We start from the raw sequence: 15,990 nt of genomic DNA, 5'->3' as shown, positions 1-15,990 counted from the left end.
TAAAATTAGTTTTATTATTTGATAGAGCAGGAGGAAAAAAAAAAAAAAAAAAAAAAAAAAAAAAAAAAAATCACAAAAACCCCCCCCCCAAAAAAACAACATTTTTCATACACTGTTTTCTTTTTCATTTGGGCAGCACTTCATTTAACAGTGTGTCAACCCCAAATAAATGGAATGGTGATGTTGTGAAACAGCAGCAGCAGGCGGCAGTAGTCAGGACAGCGCAGGGTTACTTTTAGCAGGGCACAAAGTGATGGGCTTATTTCAATTGCTTTTCTTTCGCATCCACAAGACGTGGACTGCTACCTTCTGCCTGTCAGGAATGTGCAGATAACCTGGAATATTTCTGATGCTACTTTGAGACAGAAATACGAGATCTTGAGTAAATCAAGTTAGAAACTATATTCCTGTATTTCTATCAGCAGTGTACTGGTGCACCATCCTAAATGAAACCCAGGTGTACAGTGATAACACAGCGCAAAGGATGTTCATTTACCCAATGCTGGCAGCACATACCAGCAGGGCACCTGACAAAAACTTCTGAGCTGAATAGTATAATATGGACACAAATAAAGGACTCAAATCCTTACGCCATTTTAAAAAAAACAAACAAAAAAAACATTACAGCTGTATTGGTGAAATCTGGAGTGAAGCAACAGGGCTGTAAGACTGGGAGTTCTGATCAATGAAGACATAAGAAACTGGATCATTTCTATGTGAAAAGTGTAAAATAAAAGATAACGGAAGCTGGGGGAAAAAAACTGCTGGGGTGGTCAGCTTCTTGTCAGATGGCTATACCACTTCTCATTAAACAAACCTCTGTGATTAAATTTAAGACAACATTTGAACATTTTAATTTAGAGACATTTTTCAAAAGGTGCCTGTAAAATCATCGCTAAGTGGAGGCACCTGGACCACCCCAGGGGTTGAAATGAAAGGGGGAGGAGGGACAACACATGGTAGTAAAATAACAGAAGTCCACATGCAATGGAAAAATCCCATTTTAAATGTAGACATATTGTACTTCACTAGCTTATCCTGTGCTGCTGCAACCTGATAGAAATGCACTATAGCTCATGTGAAAGGCAGAGTTAGCTCAATTCAATGACCTGACAGAAATCACACACACTTTAATGTTAAAGACTAGAAGTTCATGTCATTTGTTGCTATAGGGGTTTTTGCATAACTACATTCTGAATGCTGTCCAGCTTCTCTCGGACCAATCATAGGGTATGTGGGAGCCACTTGACAAACAAGAGAAAACAAATTCTAAGTGAAGATCCATTCAAACTTAGGGCATACGCATATGTCTTTACTAACCCTATAAATAAATTCAGATAGTTCGTCTATAGAAGGGAAAAGAAAAAAAAAAAAAAAGAAAATGCACCACAACCTATGACTAAAAGCAAAATAATGTCAAAAATATGACATTCCTTACACCCCCTCAGTTTAGCATGAATTCATGTTTATATTCAGAGAGGGTTCAAATAAACTAGAAACCTTCTAGCAGAAGGGATTCCATTTGGGCTCCACTAGTTCTTTGGAAGGTTTATTTTACAATATTCATTAAGAATATGCCCCATGTTTTTCTTTTCTTTTCTTTTTTTTAACGAGTCAGTGAAACCTTAATTTTTATTCTTCCTCTTGATCTTAGAAAAAACAAAGCATTTAAAAGTAGGCCGCAACATGGAACCCAGCAGATGTAAAACCACCTCAACAGTAACATTAGCCTTTAAATTCAGACCTCGACATGAGGCCACTTCCAAAGTATCAGGGAGCACAATATTCCAAACACAGTATATGACTTACAGAAGAAAAGACAAAATCCTAACATTCAGCCATACAAAATAATCCAACACACATCAACTTCTCTACTATACACGCTGTAGGTTTGAGAGAAGAAGCAGTCTGTGTGTAGATAGATTTTTTTTTCCTCCAGTTTTCTTTTTCCTTTTTTCTTTTTTTTTAACTTTATTCATTTTTGCAAAGCTGAAGCAGTTCTTATTTTGTGGATGGTCCTCAAAGCTCAACAATTCCTGTAATGAGGTCTTCAGTTACGTTCAGTTCAGCCACCACAGCCTCAGTCTGACTGGTTCAGACTAGACAAGGGCAGGAAGTAAGACAAATCTCTTACTCTGGGTAATAGTATTTATTACTTTTCCTTGCCTAATCCAGAGGCAGAGAAGCTCAGGGAATCTCCAGCAACTTCCTCTTGGTGCAACTGGAAAGTTCAACCAATATACAGGGAAGGGGAGAGGCAACATCACTGAAGAAGTCTGTGAAATTGTACACATGTCATCCATATCCCTCTGAAAGGGTACCCATATTATATTTAACATATTCCTTGTATCTTGAAGCTGTCACAGCACAACTCCAATAGGGGAAGGATTCAGAAAAGGAAGAAGGTAGCAGAAGTATATGGTGGAAGGTGTAAGGACACCTCTATCCAACAAGAAAAGAGGCCAATTCTGCACCGTTTTGGCCAGAGGCCGAATCCATAGAAAGAATTAGAACAATAATGTGAATGGCTGTTATTGATGTTAAGGGAGCTAAATGTTATGGTGTCAAAGGGAGTGGGATTGCATTATTTCCATGCGTTTGCTGCTTGGGAGATGGAGCGGGAGGGAATCATGTCCAGAAGATATTCTCGCTGACGCTCAACTGAAGCAGAGGTCTTATGAGCAGACAAGCTGGGGTTCACGTAGGCCATGGTCACACCTGTCAAGGCACAAATACATAAGTGACAATATAGTGGCTGTTATTAATCGTTTCATAAAGACTTTGTTTACATGTGTACCAGTATCCTCATAAGTTTTGATCATAATAAAGATGTCTTTTACACAAAATTGAGAAATCCATTTGTTTTTGTTTTGATATACACGATCACACAAATTGGCTAAATTTACATTCCCTTGCTTAAATTTAAATTAGTTTGACTCTGCCATTTAAAGACTGGGCTACTCTGCCTTGTATTTTGGCTCATTTTGTGTCTTTTCTTTATTTGAAATACCAAGTGTATCAAACTCTTTTACTATTGAATGACAAAATGTTCTTTCTTAATTAATTCTTAATTACTGAGATGCTCGATTTTGTTGCTAACACTAGGCAGTCAGGCAGCAGTCAGAAACTTTGATAAAATGTCTTTGTGCATCAAATATTTTGGCTCCAATTGAAATTTTCCAGGTAGCACATTTGATATCTTATCGAAATATTCAGATATCTTATTCTGGAATCAGGAAATGACATTTAGATGAGCAAACACCTGAAAAGTACTACAATGAGATACGGAAATGAAAAGGTGATGCCAGAAGGAATGGCACTAAAGAACAAAAAGCAACAGTATAACTCAACCTTACAAAAGAGCGATTATTCCAAAGATGAGTAGAATGTAAGAACATTTGAAATGCATTCTCTACATAACTGCGTCTCAGGTTTATATACCTGCATTGCCACCGGTCTGCTTCCTCCAGGCAGCCACGTTGCCCTGGTTACCACTGCTGCCAGCACCGACCTTTGCCCCCTGCTGCAACGAGCGAGCTGCAGCATGCTTACCGGACCTACTGCCCAGTGCTGCTGCTGTCACCGCATTCTGCAGCTGTGAGGAGGAGAAAGAGTGGGCCACACTACGAGCGTTAACTGCAGACTGGAGGTGTGACAGATGACCCTGTACAGACACACAAAGAGATCAGAGTTTTGGTGCAGCTGCACTACATTACATTAAACAAACATTGTGGCTGTGGAAAAACATTTAAACCACAAGCCTGGTCAGTCAAAATGCTTACCTGCTTAATGCTGGAGTGGTGAGTAGACACAGGTATGTGCTGCATGGCAGCCCTGACCTGCTTATATTGCTGGGCGACCAGCACCTCATTTTTGGACAGTGAGGGGGAGGAAAAGGTGGATTTAGAGATTGAGGAAGCAGAGGAGGAAGAAGAGGAGGCTGCCTGCTGGAGGATACGCTGTTCAATCTCCTGCTCCTGTTGGAGTGCTTTGACAAAGGCTGCCTTCAATCGACTGGTGTGCTCAGCCTTTAGGGCCTTTTTCTGATTGGACGACATGCATTGGTCACAGAGGATGGTCCCAGCCTTCTCCTTTCTCCAGCGAGAGGTAAAGTCAGTCTTACACTGGGCACAGGTGTATGGCTCTTTGGGAATGGAGCTGGCCATTGCTGCAGCTGGGCCAAGATTACCTACATGATGGATAACAGGCCCATGGTAAACGCAGACGTTCTTTGGACAAGGTTTCATACTATAACATTCTGCAGGTAGATCTACTGCTGTTCTGTAACATCTCCAAACTTGTGCAAACATGTACCCACCTCTGCCGTGCATCTCCAGAAGTTTTTGCACCACTTCCTCTAAGCCCAACAAATAAATGAATTCATTATTGGCTGCAGAAGGCAGGAAGTTGAAATCAGGGGCAGGAGGTTTTGGTGGAGGGATCTCGAGCAGCGTCTTCTCCAATTGCTTACGTAGTGCAAGTTTAGCAGCTGCCTGCCGGCTGGCTGGAGAGTCATTGACACTAGAGTTGGGTGAGACTGAAGAGCCCTTTAGGCTGGTTGGAGAGGCCTAGACACCAAAAAGAAGAAGAAAAAAAAACTGTTAGAAATGACTATGAAGACACCATTTTCATATTTAGACTGATGCAATGAAAAGGGTTCCCAAAATTAAATGCCCTCTCATCTAGAATTTCTCCATATTCAAATGCAATGACCATGTATTGCCTTACCTGAGGGATGTTGACCATGACATTACTGTTGGCCACATTAGCCACCCGAATGAGTCCCTGCTGAATGATCCTCTGGCCCTGGACCTGGACATTGGGCACAGAAGCCCTAGGAGCCAGCAAGAGTGGAGGGGGCCCTGAGCCGCTATGCTGCTGCTGTTGCTGACGTAGACTGGCTATCTGCTGGGGAGTCACTGCAATAGGCTGATAGCCACCAATGGACACACAAAAACAGACATTAGAGTGGACAACCATCCATGAAATCATGGAGAGATGTGAGAAGGAAAAAGAAAATATATAAATCAACCAAGAACCTTAAAGTAAGTTGACAGAAGAATAAAAAAAAACCAAAACAATTAAGGCTCTATATACTTCCAAAACACTAACCTGGGCTCCTCTGACCAGAGGGGGCATGACACTCTGAGAGTTGTGTTTGGACGGGATGTGTTGGCCACCCCGCACCAAGGGAGGGGGAATCACTGTGCCTGAGCTGCGACCCGTCACCTGTAAAGTAAAAAAAAAATTGATCAAAACTGAAGGGCCTTCCTCCACACAAGTAGTAAACTGTCTGCCGTGTGTGTTATACGTCTTATCACTGCTATAATATTCTGTAGTTTTACATGCAATTACACAATAGCAAGACAAAGTTTGTCAACCAACAACTCTGGTCTGATCATCTATATTACAATAACAGTCAAATACAATGTGAATAAACAAACAGCACATGAACTATGTTGTACAGAGTAGGTAAACTCTTAAGTTTAGTAATTCAAAGAACTAGATTATGCAGCACCAGCCACAGTTGCTGATTAACTTGTGTGCTTTCTTGTCTTGATGTGTCATCCAACCTCTCCAAACCACTCATCTGCCCAAAGAACGCAATCCCAAGAGTGTTTTGTAATGAACTTAAGACATGTCTCAGCAGTTACATTCTTTCATATTTGCATTCTGTGTTCTTGGTGGAATAATAGCACGATGAATACCAAGACCTGAACTTTCAACAACTGTAGAAAGTTTGTCTCACTGTGAATAGATGGATGCCCAAGTTGTCAAAAAAAAAATACTTTGGAGCCTCAGATTCATCTTTCTCTACAACTCTTCTATTAGAGGTAAAAGTTGTAATCAAGGCATGTATCTCACCAACTGGCTGGACTGTAAGTCAATACTCAGTGAGTTTGATGACAATGAAAAGAGAACTTGTTTGTAATTCCTTTTTATTCAAACTGTGACTTAGATGATGACAAGACCACATAATTAGAGCAGTCAATGCAGAATTTCTGGTTATTCCAAGTGGTTCACAAACAACTAGTGCAACTGTACACTCTGCAATACAAGTTCGGACGAATAAGTGAGTAGCTACCTGAAGGGATCCTTTGCTTGATGTACCTCTCACCAGAGGAGGAGGAGTAGCCACAGAGCCAGTAGCCTGAACATTAAGGAAACAGCATTACAAAACATAATATTTTAGTACAAACATTACATCATATGGAAAACAGACATTTGTAGCCCTTCATCACTAGTACCTAACTCAGGTCACCTCAGCATGACTCTACACAGTTTTTAGGGTTTTCCATTAGGTGGTAGGTACCTGGTACTCTTTTAGTACCTACTCAACCAGGGTTCCAAGTGATCTGAGGCCATCCGAAAATGTGATGTCAACAGACTGCATGCCACCGATTGGCTAGTCAGTAGTGTCACTCGATTACTGACGAGTGTCTCCTTCACAAAAATCAAAACCACCCTTTCTGAAACCTGGCAACGAGGTAAATGGCAACACAAAAAAAAACAGTGTGGTCCCCAACAAAAAGCCATACACTGAGCAGCAGGTATACCATAGCCTCAATGTCCTTTGTTGTGCAGGACGTCACAGGACTTTCAGCCGCACTATTATAACAACCCCATGCTCATTAGGTGGTACTCCATTGTAAAGGAAAATGACAGAAACACATTCGCGTAGGTACCAGTGGAAAAGGGCTATTAGAAAAATGGGACTTGTCTGATAAGAATTACTTGTACCTACTGGCTCATACAAAAATAACAGATAAAACTGCAAAAAAAAATGTTAAAAGGTCTTGTTACCTTCTGTACTGTGCTCTCCTTTTGGATCTGGCTCTGTCGTAGTTTCTTCAGCAACACTAGTTTGGCCTCTTGGAGTCTTAGTTCCTCCTTGAGCTGTTTGATGATGCGCTCCCTTTCCTCAGGTGAACTCTTCTATAAAATGCCATAGAAGATAATAATGAGAAATCAATGAGAAAATTATAAGGCTGGGATTTTCCACGACAGATTAATTGGGCCAACTCGGCACATTAGATGACTGAAATAAAAGCGTATAGAATGTGTCAACAAAAATTGCTGCATCTGTTTAAGTGATACATTTCTCTATCATTTTTCGCACAAAGTGGGAAAGTAGAGTTTCACCCGATGTATAGATTTTTTTTTTCCTACCATAAGTTTATCTGTGTCAGTCTTTGTGAAGCAGTGGCCATTCATGAGAGGACTGGATGGCTCATTGTCCGATAACACAATCACATCATCTGGAGAGGGCGGCTGTCGCTCTTTCTTAATGTCGCTGAGGGGAGAAATATTGAAAGATCATTTAATAAGAGTCTGCTTTGTATTATACTTCAATACACTTTAGTGTTATTAAAAAAAAAAAAAAAATTGCAATTACAATGTAGTTTTGTCTTTCGTCCAGTAGATGGTAGTATTCAATTATAATTTTACCTTCCTTGTTGTAGTGTGAATGTGTGCTAGGACACACAAGAAGGAAAGAAGCAAGAGATCAATAATGGAGTAATGGCGGCAGGGGAAGAAAGCAACAACCCATTATCTCTGAAGAAAGGTAAAATCGGCAGTCCTTCTGAACGCTCCCGTCCAACAGCAAGATTGCACCCAAACAACACATAAACAAAGGCCAAATTTAATGCATTTTTGGGGGGGGGGTTAAATTGAAGAAAAGGCTGAAGACTTTTGATGAAATGTTAAGTAGCTTTTCCTGAGCACCAGGGAGAACAAAGGCGACTAGCGGAAAGCTTCATTTGCATGAGTCTGCAGAAGGGTGGAGATAAGAAGTTGGGGGTTGTTGTAATTTAACAGCTCATGGACCATGGCAGAAGAATAAATCTCCCTCTGTCACGGTGGGGAGCCTGTCAGGTACTAAAAGACTCAGTGGTAAGGAGAACTAAGGGAGGATGGGCTGTGATATGACACTATGTGAGGGGTAGTGGTTAGTGCCATACTGTGGAGTTATGCATGTACACATGCACTGTAGTTATGTAATTGTTCAATTGCTGTCAAGCTGGAGGCTTCAGGGCTTCAAGCGCAGACCCAGTTTGCCACTCAGACAAGGCCTCACCCCTCCCCTACCTCTGTGGCGAGGCCTGTGGCCTAGCCAGATCGGCATAGCCTGGGCCTCAGCTCTCCCCTCCCTCCCAGCTGCCGACATCAGAGTCACAAGCTGAGCAGAGCGGCGGTCTGCTGGAGACACTGGAGAGGGTGACAGTGAGGGGGAGGGGAATATACATGGCCAGGAGCCAACCTATTGTGTACACTCTCTCTCACTCGGTTACTTCTTCACACACCCCTCCCCCATCCTTACTTACTTCTTCATCTTTTATACTCCAACTCACTGACTCAGACCTTCACATTTTTCTCTTCCTTTTGTTCACTTCTGTCTCCAGACACGTTTCTGTGCCATCCACTCCTCCTTCACAGCAGCTGCCCTGACAACAACCCTCAGCAGATATTGCACGATCAGTTCAATAAGGCAAGCAATAACCATGTTGTTTATGAGACAATCATTTCCTCAGACTAAGCAATCACAACACAAATCCCAAAAAACATTTGGTGTCATAAAAAAAAAAAAAAAAAAAAAATCCAGCTGCTGCCGAGAACACGAACGCTCCTAAAAGAGTACTTCCCTGACAGGATTCATCAAAATCTGGTAAAAAACATGAGTTAACCTGCAAGTTTTAGAAAATGCTACGCCAAGAAAGATTACCCTCCCTAAGCACAGCTAAGGTTTTTCTCCCCATAGGTTTACATGTCTTTCTATACAACATGATTAAAAACAGCACAACACATAACTAGCACTAGAGGAGAGGTGAGAGCGTCATCCTCTCAAACAAAAGCTTAATGGCAACCCAGCTCTTTCACTGAGTTAGTCGCTCTGCCAAATGACACAGAGTACCAACCACCACAAGCTAGTAACTATTGAGAACAGCTTACACAAGCATCACAACACACACCAACTTGGTTATGTAATGTCCAGGGTTTCTGCAATCCTCGGCTTCCCCAATCGTAGATTCACACTGACCCTAGTGTAGGACTGCTGAATCAGTCATGAGGTGCAGTGGAATTCTCATTCAGAACGCAATGCAATACTGCCAAGTGCCATTTCAGACTATGCGTGACTCTCTGAAGGTACCGAAATTCCATGGCTAATTACAATAGCAAATAGAACAATGTGCTCAAATATTGGCATATAGTTATAATGTACATGAAGCATTAACATGCATGCAAACTACTTGAGTAATGCCTCACCTTAGGGCAGAGGTCGACAACCTGCGCTCGCGAGGCATGGGTTAGAATTAGGGTTAACTGAAAATTTATATGAATTAATTTATCCTCTCCCAATTACTGCCATCCACCCATCACTCGCATGTGCTGCTCTTTTTTTCCTCCGCTTGTTTGGTAGGAGGAGCTAAAACGCCTCTTTTTATGTCGAAGGCTGCCGATGCCTGCTTTAGGGACAAACTTGTGAAATTGCAAAGTTGTAGTTTTGAGGTCTTTATTGAACACACCGAGGAAAAACGTGATCGAAAGGTCTGCAAAAGCTGTAAGGCTATAAAGTAAAGTAATACAAATTCTGGTTACTGTCAAAGTCTGCTCCTATATTAAAGAAATACTTCTTTAAAAAAAAAAAACTTTAAAAAAAAAAGTTTAAAAAAAAATAACAAAAAAAAACCCCCAACCAAGACTAGTTGGTATGGCATGGAGATGGAAAAAAAAAAACCCTATAAAAGCACCCTAAAGATCTGGATGTTCATCAATGGGAAAAAAACCCCAAAAACAAAACACAAGCTTCCCCCAAAAAGACAGAAGTCTCTATGAGCTGCTAAAATTTGGCTTCACATGTCCATGCGAAGTAAAACACTGAATAAGAATGGTGTTAATGGAAGGACAGCGCAAAGGAAGTCTGTGCTGTCCAAAAATACTACCTTGTTGTACGTCTCAAGTTAATTTCAAAAGGCAATGATGTGACTGGATCAACAAGGGCATGGCACACCAAAACCAGCAACTTGTTCTGACTATTAAAAATGTGAAAGCATCAAAGGTTGAGGCTGAACTGCTACTTCTGGGCCTGGATCCCCTTCAGTTCTTTAGGGAACAATAAATTCAACTGAATCAAGAAAGTTTAGCATATTACAGGGCAGCATTTAATGATGTGAAGCTTAAGAAAGGAGCTGGATGATGGTCATGATAAGTAAACCCGTGTTTTTGAACTGTCCAAGAGTCCCAACACCGACCTAAAGACTATACTAGGTTGTGGACGTGGTCAGCTGACAGATGCCCTGAACAAGTGGTGCTGAAGGAGCTTGAAAGATGCATGTGTAGCCAGTTCATTATAGTGCATCATGTGGATGAGTCTGCAAAATCACCCCAAAAAAAGGACAGCACAGACATCTAACTGGGGCCTTGCAGTCCCTCTCATTTGATCTAATTTATGCTGCTCAAACCCAAGGAAGTGATCACACACTTGCAAATGTGGAAACTGTAACACCGTCTTAACTGAGACGTTGCACTATGGTATAAAAATGGGCTGTTGATACATTTGAAATATATTTATGAACTGAAACAGTGTTTTGTAGTAGCAGGAACGATACAAAGCTCTCATTGTTGTGTAAGACTCCTGAGCATCTACTGATAACATCTCAGAAGCTCACTAAATTTAAGAGGTCCCTTGATTTTTCCAGCCTGCATTGTGAATGATGACTCAGTGTTTTCAATAAAGATCTTTTTTTTTTTTTTTCAAAGTCTAGTCAAGTTTCGTTTCTCAATAGTTGTGACGTAGAAGAGGATCAGACCATATTTTATGAGTAATCAATTCAGAAATCCTGGTCATTTGAAAGGGTTGACTTATTTTTTCTTCCAACTGAATACGTGCACACTTCCAAGACGTCCAGCTCAGTTCAGTTACTATATTTTTCTCTGGCGAAGAAAGATGTGGTTTGCATTCCATTTCAGTAATAGTTTTACAAAGCTTGCCAAGACACACCAACTCCTCTATATAGTACAACAATAAAATCATCGTTATGCGGTGAGTATGCACACAAACGCATGCTGAGAGTTAAACGGGGGCCAAAGGTGACGCCTGTGCGTCGTTATGATGCACCACAGACAGAGCCAACAAACTTTCAGCATAATCACAACCCTGTTCCACTTTAACTGCCATCAGATCAGTGTGTGTATTTATCGCTCTACCAAACACACATCACATGACATCAGGCATTTCTCTGAGTAGTCATGTGACACACCCACTACCCCTCCTGGCCCCTCCTTCCTCCAACTGCTCCTTCCAACGTGGAAACCATGGCAACGGCCAGTTGGAACCAGTTTGTGACACATAGCCTTCATTTTGTGTGAAGTGTGAGGCAGAGTTCAGGTGCTGCTGTGGGAGAAAATGGAGCCCAGGCCTCAGGAGCCTCAAAGTTTTCAAAATGGGGGCAGGCTGCCGACAACCACACAGCGACTTCCTGTATGACTCCTGTCAGACCACTTGCTGGTGCAAAGAAACGAGAAACTCCAATCGACACGTCTCAGCACAAAACCATGTGTTGTGCATGAAAGCATGAACTTCGGGGCCTACAATACATAAATAACTCTTGAGAAGTTTTCAAACAATCTTGCACACAAAAATGTGGATGATTACTCCACCTCAACTGTCCTTTTAACCCATTTGATGATTGATTATGCTTAACTATTACTCAAATAGAAACAGAAAATGTTCTTTGCATTTTGATGATTAGGGTCTATTTTATGAAAGTACAAATATGTGAGAATTGTTTTTCTTTGGAGACAGCTGGCTGACTATGCAAAACTCAAGACCCAGTGTACACGCAAGTGATAAACACTTACCGATACCAGTGGGCGATAATTGAGTCAAATCAGTTTTGCGCTGACTAAAATGTTCAGCATTAACGTAATAAAGTTAAAAAACATTAAAATTTAACTGTCATTACAGATCTGTTCATTTTCAGTTCAGAAATGTGAATATAAATCACATCTGTTATGAGTTAAATTGAAGCTAAACATCTGTATTGCTCCCCATTTTTAACACTTTACTTTTTAATCACAAACTAATGTCTGCAACAGCACAATGTAAACTAAACAGGAGTACATTCCCTGTAGCCAACAAACTCTGAGCCCCTACATTAGCTGTTACTGTTAATATTACTTCTTCTTTTCTGATCTTTTTACTTTTCTTACCTTTTGGATGTGCTCATGTCAACAGGCTCATCTCCAGTTTGCACTTCCACCTTGATGGTCGCTTTCACTTCACCAGCCTTCAGGATGCTAGCTGCTACCTTAGCAGCCTGCTCACTCTTGAGCTTGACACTCTCGGTTCCAGATCCCACAAGGGCCAGAGGGGTCCCAGCTGCATCGCTCTTCTCCAGTTTAACACGTTTACTGTCCATGTCCCCCAGGGACCCAGCAAGAGCTGCATGGTCCCTCTCTAGAGCCCGCTTCTGGCTGCGTGTTTGACGCACTGCGTCCTCTGACATGGCTGCTCTCACCCTGGAGAGAAAGACAAAGGAAAATATTACAAAATTACATTTAAAAAAAAAAAAAAAAAAAAAAAAGATTTGGTTGTGGAAAAAAAAAAGTAGTCATCAAACAGATTAAGGTGCAATGTTACTGTAGGGCTAAGGTTCACAGATTTTGGGGCAAGCCCCAGCAGACTGGTGAAGAATATTAAGGAAATATAAGATGAATAAATGTGGGTTTTTAAACAAAATTATTTTGCCATTAAAACAAACAAACTTGCCAATGCTACTGTGCAGAGTTAAGTGAAATCCAACTTCATCTTGGGGCTTGGATGTTTTTCTCATGCAAGAAAATGCTTGAGAACCACTAAACTTCATCTATGGAGGTTCACAGTCATCTAGGTCATAGTAGTTTAAAGTGCTTCAGTTGAGGGCAGCTGTGAACAAAGCTTTTAAACGAAAGGCAAAATGTCTTCAAAAACGTAAAAGTTCAGCTGCCTTCGACCTGAGCACTAAATTCAACCTCTATACTAGGGTATTTTCTACAGCTCAGCATTACTACGAGAATTAGAGTAACTGGTTTCCCCACACTATTATAAAGTAAATATTTTGCATGATTTGCTAATACCACAAAACACACAGTATCAGCAAGGCTGCTCAATCCCAGGGCTCGCAAAATCGCTAGCCCGACGTCCCGGGGCTAGCGATTTTTCCAGTCGGGCTACCAAAATCTATCTCAGCCCTGCCCGTCGGGCTATCATAGGAAGGAAAAATATGTGTCAATGCTTTTGCATTTTCTTTCGCAAATGTAGCTGAGTAATATGTCATTGGCATCGATGAGCCTCTGTCAATATGTGACATATTGAAATCGCGTTTGAATTTGTGCTTGTTTTTTGCTTTCACTTTCACTTTGCGATCGCGCGAACGGTGTATAGAGAGCGGCAGCACTGATTGGTGAGTGACGATTAATTGCGCACCAATTCCTCTGACATCGTCTTATCACTCATTAGCTTACTATTCAAACGTGACAAGTGAAATCTCCCACAGCAAGCTTAAACATGTGAGAGGTTGATTGCGCAGAGAATCGCTGACCATTATGTAAGTACGTGTGTAAAAGCAGCAGGATTTACGCCGGTATTTTAGTTCTGCTGAGCCAAATAAGACAGGTCAGGGTGAAGAAGGGGCAGCCAATGAAAAGCCTACCACAAAACGGAAAAGTTATGACAAATCACACTGAGGCAAAAAGAAAGCTCAGCTTTTTTGGTTTCATGGACAAAAGAATTTATGTGGCTGGAGTATGACGAGATAAATAACATGATGTTCTGCCGGGTGTGTCGTGAGTTTCCCTCGATATCTGAGTCGCCAAGCGCCTTTGTTACTGGGACCAGTAATTTTAAGAAAGACCCCATCAGAACCCATGAGAAATGCAAGAAATGCATTATTGCCCAGTCTGCAATATCTTTCCCAGAACAAACAGCAATTGCAAAAAAACATACTAAAAATAAACCAAGCACAAGAAGAAGTCCTGAAAAATCTTTCAAAAGCATACTATGTTGCAAAGAGTGAACTACCATTGTCAAAATTTAGCAGTCTTTGCAAACTTCAAAAAGCAAATGGCCTAGATCTTGGTTCCACTTGCCTCTTACCCTTGACTTCAGTGGAAATTTCAGATTCAGGATCTGACACAGACTGATTCATGTTCTACACAGTTCTTACAAGTTCATAGAAATTTCTGTTCAATTAGAAACAAGTATTCGAGTTGATGATTGTAATTTTTATACAGTTGTTGTGATTTGTATTTTAACAATTTTCTGATTAATTTTTGTTTCCGTTACAATATTATACTTTAATGTATAATATTGTAAAGGAAACAAAACATTAAAAAATTAATTGCTCTCCTTTTTATTCGGGCTACTTAAATTTATTTTGGGCTACCAAAAACTGAAGAGTGCCTGCCCGAAGGGCTACCAGAGATTTTGAAATTTTGCGAGCCCTGAATCCTACTATGTAGATTTTTATGACCTTCATAATAATCCACAAAACAAAGTAACATGTAACTCCTGTTTTAATCTCTATTCCCAGAGACCAGTGAATAAGATGCACTTGAGCACTCTGTCAAGTAGGGACTGATTGTTCAAATGTTCTAATTCAAATCTGATTTTGGAATTTGAGACATAGAAATGGTGGTATCCATCTCAATTAAACTACTGATCAAGATCTCTAGATACCTAAGCTGAGGTATACCTGGGCAAAACTGAATAGCAGTCTGTGTGTCAACTTTACAGTGCTGACATATATGATCTTAGAAGTAGCCTTTGTCTTAAAGCAAAAGAACGTGTGAAGAGTTTGGGAGGTAGTTTAATCGAATAATCTAACATGAACCCAAATTAACAGTCAGGGTAGGATGCCATTCAAGTTTAAAAGATACATTTGTTTGAAGATTTCAAGCAATACATTTTATTCCACTCATTCCTATACCATGAAACATAAGCAAGAAATATGTCGCTATAAGTTGTAGAAGTATGCTATAAAAAGAATATACCCTTAAATGGATTTTTAAGTCTATAAAATGTAGAGTTTAAAAATGATAACAATGTAATATTAATATCTAATACAGGCATCTCCTTTCCTACTGCCAGTGTCCCAGATGCTGACCTTAATCTCATTCAGTACAGTTGCAGCAGACGATGAGAGACCCACTTAGGTTTCTGAGAAAAAGCCATTACACAGCAGAAAAATAATGCCAACACTGTGCAACGCTGACACCAACCACACCAATGTAGGCCATGTATTCATTAAGCACTTCGTGCTTATAAACATTTTCTCTCATGTATCCAAAGTTTCAAATATGACAGACTGAACTGTCCTCAGACCAAAATCATGAAAATGCCTATTGCATATCTAATGACACGCTTAGACTAACCACTAACTGTATCCCAGGATTGTTTGAAAGACAAAAAATGTTAGAATTTATAAACTAGACTAAAACTCGTTTATGCTTGACAAGAGATGCAGGTTTAATCTCAAGACAAAAGGGTAGAATAAAGCAAGGGAGATGGTTGGCTATAAGTACATTCTACACAGGGAACAAGGCAGTAGACGAGGAGAAGAAAATGATTGGACATTCCAAAGCATTGGGGCTGATGAGCAAACATGGCTCACTTATGTGTCAGTTAAGAAGAAAAAAATAAATATTAAGGTACTAAATTTTAACTGTCTTAAGCCAACAGAGAAGAAGGAAAAAAATGACCTGCCATTGCAAAATGATATTATTCAAACAACTAATGAAAAAGCAGTACATAAACCTAAATATCTTTTGATTTGTACCAGTGAACGCCCATGGTCATCCCCTGTCACTGTATATTACACAAGCACAGCATACGTCACCTACATTGCATTGTTGAGTCTGGATCTAAATGCTTTCTTATCAAATTAGGGCTAATAGGATCTGTGGTTATTTTAGAACTGATACTCAATCCCTTTTTAACGTTCAGAACTA

At 40.5% G+C, this 15,990-nt stretch overlaps 1 protein-coding gene across 4 annotated transcripts in view; it reads right to left on the bottom strand.

The window, feature by feature from the left end:
- Positions 1-460: 460 nt before the first annotated feature.
- The window catches only part of gatad2ab (GATA zinc finger domain containing 2Ab), a 30,233-nt gene continuing 14,703 nt past the window's right edge, over positions 461-15,990 (bottom strand). For 3 of the 4 annotated variants that reach the window (XM_005478990.4, XM_025902670.1, XM_005478991.3), the window contains exons 2-11: positions 12,214-12,522; positions 7,171-7,294; positions 6,805-6,936; positions 6,086-6,151; positions 5,113-5,229; positions 4,729-4,929; positions 4,319-4,568; positions 3,783-4,189; positions 3,442-3,664; positions 461-2,718 (exon numbers count right to left, since the gene is read on the bottom strand). In XM_005478990.4, the coding sequence (XP_005479047.1) occupies positions 2,585-2,718; positions 3,442-3,664; positions 3,783-4,189; positions 4,319-4,568; positions 4,729-4,929; positions 5,113-5,229; positions 6,086-6,151; positions 6,805-6,936; positions 7,171-7,294; positions 12,214-12,509 (1,950 nt within the window). In that variant the 5' untranslated portion in view covers positions 12,510-12,522 and the 3' untranslated portion in view covers positions 461-2,584. Of the gene's footprint in view, positions 2,719-3,441; positions 3,665-3,782; positions 4,190-4,318; positions 4,569-4,728; positions 4,930-5,112; positions 5,230-6,085; positions 6,152-6,804; positions 6,937-7,170; positions 7,295-12,213; positions 12,523-12,772; positions 12,925-15,990 lie in introns of those variants that run through there. The other variant, XM_019351629.2, reaches the window with a different exon arrangement.

This window comes from Oreochromis niloticus, linkage group LG23 (genome assembly GCF_001858045.2).
Source record: "Oreochromis niloticus isolate F11D_XX linkage group LG23, O_niloticus_UMD_NMBU, whole genome shotgun sequence".
Taxonomy (NCBI): domain Eukaryota; kingdom Metazoa; phylum Chordata; class Actinopteri; order Cichliformes; family Cichlidae; genus Oreochromis; species Oreochromis niloticus.
Note: the sequence above shows the minus strand (reverse complement) of the source record. Positions and strands in the feature narration are given on the sequence as shown.